General features: G+C 36.1%; 1 protein-coding gene across 2 annotated transcripts in view; it reads right to left on the bottom strand.

Moving 5' to 3' along the window:
* Positions 1 to 5,680, bottom strand: part of LOC119583690 (leucine-zipper-like transcriptional regulator 1) — an 11,067-nt gene extending 5,387 nt beyond the window's left edge. The window contains exons 1-6 of one of the 2 annotated variants that reach the window (XM_037932317.1): positions 5,625 to 5,680; positions 4,853 to 5,013; positions 2,182 to 2,353; positions 1,483 to 1,619; positions 1,152 to 1,266; positions 313 to 476 (exon numbers count right to left, since the gene is read on the bottom strand). In XM_037932317.1, coding sequence (XP_037788245.1) covers positions 313 to 476; positions 1,152 to 1,266; positions 1,483 to 1,619; positions 2,182 to 2,353; positions 4,853 to 4,995 — 731 coding nt within the window. In that variant the 5' untranslated portion in view covers positions 4,996 to 5,013; positions 5,625 to 5,680. Of the gene's footprint in view, positions 1 to 312; positions 477 to 1,151; positions 1,267 to 1,482; positions 1,620 to 2,181; positions 2,354 to 4,852; positions 5,014 to 5,610 lie in introns of both variants that reach the window. The other variant, XM_037932318.1, reaches the window with a different exon arrangement.
* Positions 5,681 to 9,384: the final 3,704 nt, after the last annotated feature.

Raw genomic sequence — 9,384 nt, 5'->3', positions numbered from 1 at the left:
CTCTCATATGAGACAGACAGCTACTACCCATGGTGAGATATATTGTTGAGTTGATTTCAGAGGCATTCAATGAAAACTAAATCTAATAACAGCAGAAATTTGACAAAAACTAATAGAAACTTTATTTTTGTTAGTTGCATGGTATTTTTTGTGAATATTTCTATTTGAAAACTTGGAGAGAATAAATGCATTTTGTCTTCCTTTTTTCTTAATTTTTATTAAAGAAAACTTAAAATGCCTCAAACAGAACTTATGCTACTTAACAATTTGGTTAAATAGCCTAGAATGTACATGCAAAATAATTTCACTTACCATCTATCTTTAAATGTGAAGTAGAAGAGTGAATTTGTTATTTTGGCACCACTTTGTCCACTGAACACGAACATGGAATCTCGGGCAACGGCAACTGGGAAATTACAGCAAGTTGGAGGACAGTCTCCAGTCTGACTGATTTCTTCCCAAAGTCTGTTCTCACCCTGTTAAAATAAACATCACTATTTTCAATTCTTACCTTCGTTAAGTATTCATTATTATCTCTTGGTAAACAATGTGTGTATCATGGTGAACTTTCTTCAATGGAAGAATGGGAAGTAAAGCAAATACTTCTATTGGTTGGGAAAGATTGTATAATTAAACCTATGAAATAAGATTGCAAGAATGGGCTTTTTCATCATGTTTCAATTAGCAATGTTTGTGAAGAATTACAGTAAAAAATTATGAAGAATGATTTTTTAATTAAGCAAATACTCCAACATTGGGAAGCAAAGTAAGTCTGATAAAGAAGTAATACCATCTACTAATAAAAGACAGCATATCATGTTTATTTCTGGAATAATTGCTTCTTACAACTGACTGATCAACTTTTTCCTTGTATATTTAACTACAGACTTTCCTGAAATTCTGATATCATTATTTTACTTAAAAAAGAAAATCCCCTAAAATTCATTGGACAAGTTGCTAATTTTTCTGGTGAACTTTTTTGTTTTTGTTTTAGTTCTTAATTTTCTTTGCCTTTCCATCATCCTCATCATCCTTTAGTAAACAGTGTAAGATGTCTTAGGTCTGAGAACCCAAAGGAATAAAATATTCTCACAGGAACCAGAAATTACCAATACAACTTCTAAAGATAAGAAAGTGAATCTTTGCCTTACCACTAGTGGAATTGTCCACATGTCATTGAGTCGGAAATTGCCATCGTACCCAGCAAATATCCACAATTTTCCCTCGTACACTGCTGCTCCATGAGCTGACCGTGGGACTGGTGCTCTGTAGATAAGTGAAAGCAGTTAATTCCATTTTTTTGCAAAGTAAACATATGGTGTGCTTGAGTATCAATAAACTGACAGCGTGGGATGCAACTTTGAGTAAAAATATAATTATGAATGTAGATGTGACAGAGAGTATGTGCATAATGCACAAAGGCAGGGATTTTTCCTTCCAGTCATACAATACTTCTGATATTAAAAAATAATTCCCTTTTACCTGCCAGTAAATTTCCATTCGATCCACTGTCCTGTTTGGAAGCGGTATTCAAACAGGTCATTCTGATTCTTTAGGTTGCTGTTGCTGTGGATGTCCCCTGTGAAGCCTCCAAAGACAAACATGGATGACTCGTGTACCTGTTACCATAGAAAAATACCAATGGGTGAGGAAATCAAAACTAGTAATGTGACAGCAATGGAAAAAAAAAAAAAAAAAAAAAAAAAAAAAAAAAAAAAAAAAAAAAAAAAAAAAAAAAAAAAATATATATATATATATATATATATATATATATATATATATATATATATATATATAAGCATTAAGAAATAATAATAATAATAAAATAAAAATAAAAATAAAAACAAATAAATAAATAATTAAATAAAACTACTAATACTTACAATACTGTTTACAAAATATGTGCAGCTACATTATTGAAGGTTGTGAAACAAACTTACAAAATTTAGAATATGATAATATTTATCTAATGAGAATTTGTTTTCTAATGCCTCTCAGTAAAAACTGTTCATAATAAAAAAAATTATCACAATGAAGAAGAGGAGTAACAGAGAAAAGAGGAGCCAGAAGAAAGGAAAGATAGAAAGAAAAGGAAAGGAAAGAAAAAGAAAAGAAAAGAAAGAAAGAAAGAAACACACACACAATTCAAGATAATTCACTTCCAGAAAAAGGTCTACATACCACAGCTGAATGATGGTATCTTGGGGCAGGTGGGAGGCCTGTGGAGAATGCTCTACCCCATGACTTTTCCTTGACATCAAATCTGAGCAGGTCATTCAACATCCATTTGCCATTGTCTCCACCAAATACATAAATTGCATCCTTGTAGGCCACCACTGTGTGTTTGCTTCGCCTGATGAACACAAATATGAGCCAATGAGAATTTTATGCTATGTGATTGGTTTATTATGAAAAAAAAATATTGCACCACAGTTATATCTCTACATTCAAAATATATTTTCCACATATTCTTCAATTCATTACTCTGGCTTAAAGTTCATCTGAGAGTCTGATCAAAATGCCCTAGTACGATTTTAGGTAAATTATTATATGACACATCTTTGGAGCTATGACAAAGGTCAACAAATGTCCACTGTGTATATTCTGACACAAAAGATCCTGTAGACTTTCCTGACGATTTATTGTAAAATAAGGTATTACTCTGTGCTCTATTTTGCCTGAGTATAAATGTGGTTATTTGTTGGTCCTTGCCAGGGTTTTGAAGGCCACGAGGCTGGGGCAACTATATAATGTACACCATTATCATGTTAGATTAAGAGTATATATCATTACAGATCACAAGAAGTTCTGAGTGATTTTGGATAGAACACAGCCAATTCAATCACAAGAGAGTACTTCTGTTTTGGAAGCCACTGCAGGCATCTCATTAATATTTACCAAACAATTAGGTAAGATCCTATCAACTTCTAGAATTTGAAGTCAAAACAAATCCTTAACATTTATTCTTTATTCACCCAATGGGATCCGAATAGGTTAGTCTGCTACAGTCTTAGCCTTCCTCTGTAGGCAGGATTAGGTAACTTATGTTTGGCAGGCTTAGCTAATCTTAGAGGAAAGGAAATCTAACTTTTTGTAGGTTGAGTCTGGGCTTTCCTGATCTGAATTAAATGTTCACATGAAACCTTGTATAATTACAAGGGACTTTAACCTGGATTTGTTAAAATCAATCCTATTAGCAATAGTGAAAGTCAGGAATCTTTGCAGTATAATAACCATAGTTACCAGAGTATTAAGCAATATCAGCTACCTTCATAGAATACTTGAGTGCACTAACTTAATCTAACCATTTCCCCAATGAAAAGAGACTCCATTACAAAGATATCGTTTTGTAAACAGAGAGGTGAAAAGATGAAGCATTTTAGAGATGCTATGATTGAGGTTAGCTGGGAGATTGCACCAGCTTCAAGCTAATACTATAAGGAATAACATTATAGGAGAAAGAAGCAATCTTACTAGCAATATGGATATTGAAAGTGAGTTTAATAACCACTGCAAATGGGTGCTAATTTGACCTCAGGAATCAGCTAATTTCAGAACTATCTTTTTTCTGTACCATAGTAATGGCCCTGCCTGTACATCTTTTATTCTATTGTTTTATATTCCCATTTACTTTTGACTGTCCCTAACTGTCCTCAGTTCTCACTGTATGCTAATTAACCCCTTGGAGATGGGTATCAACTGACTGTAAAGATTTGGACCTAATGATGGGTATCCAGGCATGGTTGTCAAGGTGTATTGATAATACAAATGAGTAGTATACTAGTTCATTATTATTGTAAAGGTAATATTCCTGTCTGGTGATTAACAATGACAACTATCAATAAAATCATCAGTGTGCAGCAGCTGCAATGTATTCCTGCATCAGTATGGCTTTGAGCTGTGGTATATCCATCTATGTCTACAGGTTTTCCTTCTCTTCCCCATTACTTCATATTTCTATCACTGGGGTTGGTTATTTGGTTTTGTCCTCCCATAAAACTATAACATCTTAAGATTATTGAGTGTAATGAGTATATATGGACTCTTTGCTACAATTCAGTCTACTACAACACTCATAAAGGCTGTCAGGTAGGCTAATATAAGCCTTACAATATGGTGAGGCTTATATTAAAAACAAAATATTACCATTAATCTTTATGGTATTGGCACACTAAGCTAGGCAAATTGATATCCATGTAGAGGACAAAAAGTTGCAGTTATCTGTACAAGAAATAATTTGCTGATATAAACAGTAATGGTGCAAATTAAGAAAAAATATTACAGAAAACGCTGCTCACTTCTACTCAGGGTTCCAGAGTTTCAGCTTGTACCTTGCCCTGTGGAACCCTCCATCAACCCTCCCTTCCAGCAGTGGCCAAAGTGCACACCCAGTCACTACAACATAAATTTTGAGTAAATTTTGTGACATGGAGTTAGGAACCCCATGATACAGTATAGATGCACACCCCAGAGTGCATCTATACAGTAAAGAATTACCAAAAAAGTGTCTCTCATATTGCCAAAAAATGAAAGAAGGCAAAAAAGAATTGACATGAACTCCCACTGAATGGAAAATTGTCTGGAGTGCAGGGCAACTGGCACTTATGAAAACTAGCAAACCTATTATTATCTCCAATACGATAAAAAGAAATTAGATTTCTATAATTGTTTAATGCATTTTCTAATTCATTGTCATGTATTCTTTCTCATAACCTTTGGGTAAAAGAATAAAAGAAGGCACTTCAAAAAGAATGACGGCTCTTAAACGGCCTTGCCATTCAAATTAACCATATGTCAACTGCATTATGTAACTATTTGGCTAATAAAAAGTGTTCAGTTCAATGTATCTCACCTTGCACCAACAAATTCATCACACTCTGGCATGCACTTCCATCTGTGCACCGTTTCAAAGGGGCCAAAGTCTAAGGTGAGACATTCTGCTGACTCTGGCCAATTGTGGTCAAACTCCAGTCCCGGAGGTCCGGCTATGGCCATGGCTGTGACGTTCAACACCTAAAAGATAATTAATTGCTGTAAATGCTGAGAAATCACCTGTACCTCAAGCACTTGTCTTGCACTGACTGGCATAACATCTAGGGCTTTTGGCACTCTGGCCTTTCCATCATGAATATTCAGTCAAGACAGGAGCTGGTATAACGCTAGCAATTTCTCATAAAATAAGGAGGTTGCCTGAGCTCTATCCTGCTTGAAATTGACACTGTGCCACTGTCAGGATCAACTTCAGATTGAAAGTCCTTATCACTGATCACAGCAAGTAGTAAGTGGATGTGAACAAAATATAACAAATAGAATTACAGCAAATAAGCCTTATTTTAAAGGTTATTGTGGGTGTCTCCTTAACGTACAATACATTTTGCATATCAAAATCCACTTACACATATAGTCTAGCTGTCTGAATTGATAATACGTTTATATGTAGTTCTTAAAATCCACAAAATCACAATAGGGAAGATCTCTTGAATAAAGCATGCATAACAAATGTACTTAATTCTCGAGTGGATAGAACCAGTGCAGCTAAGTAATATGAACATTTTAATCTCAAGTGTACAAAAATCAGGGTAACAGGAAGAAAAGAAGAGCAAGAATTACCAGTTTTTGTTTACCTAAATTGACAGTACTTGGATGTTCAGGATTATGACACTCATTGCAGAAGGTGTCGTATATATCGTGAGCTTAAAAAAAAAAAATCCTCGTTTATTTCATGGCTACAGCCCTATTTGTTTCATTGATATATTTATATTACATGAGTATCTAAGGACATGCACATGATTTAAATGAAGAATTAAATTGAGAGACCGTTGTTATTGCAAGCGTTCTCATTTTCGATGATAAAAAAAACACATTTCGATCATCCTGCAGAGATATAAGCCACGCATTTACTTCGTTATGTAATGCATGGTTTATAAAAGCGAAATCTGAAAATGTATAGACAGGATAGGAGTGTCTTAAACCTGAAGGATCTGTTATGAATGAAACGTGTGGGCGGAGGTGCCCCGGGGACGGCGAAGGGGGGGAGGGGTGGGAGTGATAGTGGGGACTTCAAATGGGAGAGGGAAGGAGAGAGGGGGGCGAAAGAGGAAGTAAGGAATGGGCTGATAATGACTTCAAATGGGAGAGGAAAAGAGAGCGGGGAGCGGGGATGAAAGAGGAAGGAAGAAATGGGCTGATAATAAGTAAAAGTTATACACGTACACATTGTTATTGTTATCATTATAATTTTATTGCTATTATTATCATAACTGTTATAATTAGCATTGTCAATACTATTATCATCATTATCGCTTCATCATCATCGTCATTATTACTATTATAATTATCAGCATCATTATTACTATTAGTGACGGTATATTTTGTTTGTAGTCCATTTTCCTGGTAGTAATTACAGAAAGCGAGAGAGAGAGAGAGAGAGAGAGAGAGAGAGAGAGAGAGAGAGAGAGAGAGAGAGAGCGAGAGAGAGAGAGAGAGAGAGAGAGAGAGAGAGAGAGAGAGAGAGAGAGAGAGAGAGAGAGAGAGAGAGAGAGAGAGAGAGAGAGAGTAATAACGTGGTTAAAATATAGTGTCCATAGCTAACTTAACGCGGGTTATATACGGGAGACAGATATATCTTTGGACATATTCCATTTCTTGTGTTATATTACAAGAAACCGATGAACTTCCCTATTCATGTTAAAAACGATTATCACTTACTACGTTTTGCCCCCAAAACTATATTATGTACATATTGAAGCCTGGTAAGGGTCTCCGAGACCGTCCATTACAGACTTTACAAAATTTGTCAATTTTTCACATCCCTACTCGTATAATAGCAGATACCATGTCCATTTTTCTTCATTTTTGTCGGTGGTCCATGCCTGGCTCTTATACTCTCGAAGACAGCTGATAACGTTTTTTCTTCTTTTTATGATAATGGTGCTGCATAGTATGGTATAAATGCAAGTTTGGCTAACTGATCAACCTTGTCACAGGTTGATATTCCTATAAGAGGGTATACCCTGATCTGACAGTCAAGAAATTTGGTGAAGGATATTTCTAGTTACCATGTTTCCTGGACTAGATGTAATGAGCCTATAGAGTGCACCCTGGCTATCAGAAAAGACAGCTTTTTTAATGTCGCGGTATAAGGCTACTGACTCGGCATCAGTTGCGCTTGCCCAGTTGGAAATTCGCACTTTCTTAATTAAAAGCAATGTCAGGAATTAGCCCACCAATCCTGCTCCATGAGGATCAATAGAGATTGCAAGTAGGAGGGGGGGGGGGTGCCAAGAGGGGGATTGGAGAATTTCATCAGAATATTTCAGGTAATGGGGATTTACTTCTGTTATTGAAGTCATAGATTTAGAACCTGACAATTTTTCAGTATGAACATATACATGAGATCTATGCCAAGGTGCAGGAAATGTTGCTTCTGGGATTTAAATAGCATCATTGTTCTGCACACTGAAACTGAGAATAGATTGGGAAGTTTTGGCCTTCCATTTTAGGTTCGGCTATAACAGATTGGATTATCGAGGTCGCTCGGCATGCCTAACTCTATAATCAGTCTCGTTTGACAAAGCAACGGAAAATTATGGTCTCGACTGAAGCTGTAGAAGTATGATGCCGAGAATAGTGTTTACCTTGGTAACACAACTGTGAATTGAAGGGAGGTCTAGCTATTTCCTCATAACAAGCACTTTAGAAGTAATTGCACAGCTAACAGGACTCTCATGGCCTTGTTCTTTAAGACTTCATGGGGTTTGAGAGCAATCTGTGGCAACATATTAAGGACCGGGCCTACATAGACCTAACAAGAGAAAGATACATCGAGAGAGATAGAGAGAGAGAGAGAGAGAGAGAGAGAGAGAGAGAGAGAGAGAGAGAGAGAGAGAGAGAGAGAGAGAGAGAGAGAGAGAGAGAGAGAGAGAGAGAGAGAGAGAGAGAGAGAGAGAGAGAGAGAAAATGGTTTTTGTCTCCCTTTCTTTCAAGAAATAAATGTCTTTTCTCATGGTTATGTCATCATAGTAGATATTGCTTCTAGAATAAGAAAAACAATGAACATTTCGCGATTTTTCAGCCAATACGTGTACTTCCTTAAAAATGAATATAAAACTGTCCTCCTAATGTTATGGACACAAATGCCACATCAGCAATATAATGAGAATAGTAACTAACAATTTATATTATATGTCCTCAAAAGACATTCATCACCGTTCTATTGATGTAGTTTTTTCAGTTAACACAAAATCAAAGGCTAATATATCATTTAAAAAGAACATGCATTAAATGGTTTATTCTCCTTTCTCTCACAAAAGAAAAGTTACAAGATGGTTATGCTGTCAAGTAAACATTACCCCCCCTCCCCCCCAAAAAAAAAAAAAAAAGTCTTTTCCATGGAGAGGACATAATTGGCAACTACAAAACCTATACCTCCCGACGTGCTGAAATAACCAAAGGTAGATCAACAAAAAGTGAAAGAACAGCACAGAACACTGCAGCGAAACAAATGTAAATTATTGTATTCTTAACCTATCATCGAGACTAATTAACACTTTTTTTGTGAACGGTTTACTGGCACTGAACGTCAATATAAGGTTACCTCCAAACTTACTACGCATCACGTCTACACCCGGTTCCAGTAGGAATATTTCCGTTACCAAAGGAAACCTTAGAAATCCTCGTGTTACATTACTAGATGTCGAAGAGTTCAGTATGTGCACCAATACGAATAGTGATCTGATTCACCTGATGGACTGACAGTATCTCTGGAAGAATAATTTGAAATATAGCTTCTGCTACCTCATTTCAGGACGATTATCGAATGAAAACATTTAGGCCGGCTGAATCTGGAAATGTTCAATGGGAGACTGTGAAACCCTGGCATGGTGATACTGCCAGGAAAGGTAGAAACATTTCGAGGATATGGTAATAGTTTCGATAACGATAGTGTTTAATAGCGTTTGCACCATTTCGGGCTTAAAGTGTTATCTTATACACCATTATTGAAACTATTACCATATCCTTCAGCCGGCCTAAAGATTAGGATGACAGTTTTATATTATTATTATTATTATTTTTAAAGGAAGTACACGTACTGGCTGAGGCAATGAGATGGGGGTTGGGGACAGAAGAAATTGGATATGCAAACAATTGGTGTTTACAATCCATCACTTCACAAAACAGGGCCTATATCACCTACTTATCCTTATTATATCCTACATAAACTGGGAGCTCCCAGACAAGACTTCGAAAGCCTGCATATCCAATTTCTTGTCCCCCTCCCCCATCTCATTGCCACCATTTTGTAGAGGAAGTGCGGGGCTTTAGGATTAATGTTTTGTATTTACAAATAGGAGAGTTAAATGAAGAGTTAAATAGTTACAGAGA

The sequence above is a fragment of the Penaeus monodon genome, chromosome 17, assembly GCF_015228065.2.
Source record: "Penaeus monodon isolate SGIC_2016 chromosome 17, NSTDA_Pmon_1, whole genome shotgun sequence".
In the NCBI taxonomy this organism is placed as follows: domain Eukaryota; kingdom Metazoa; phylum Arthropoda; class Malacostraca; order Decapoda; family Penaeidae; genus Penaeus; species Penaeus monodon.
Note: the sequence above shows the minus strand (reverse complement) of the source record. Positions and strands in the feature narration are given on the sequence as shown.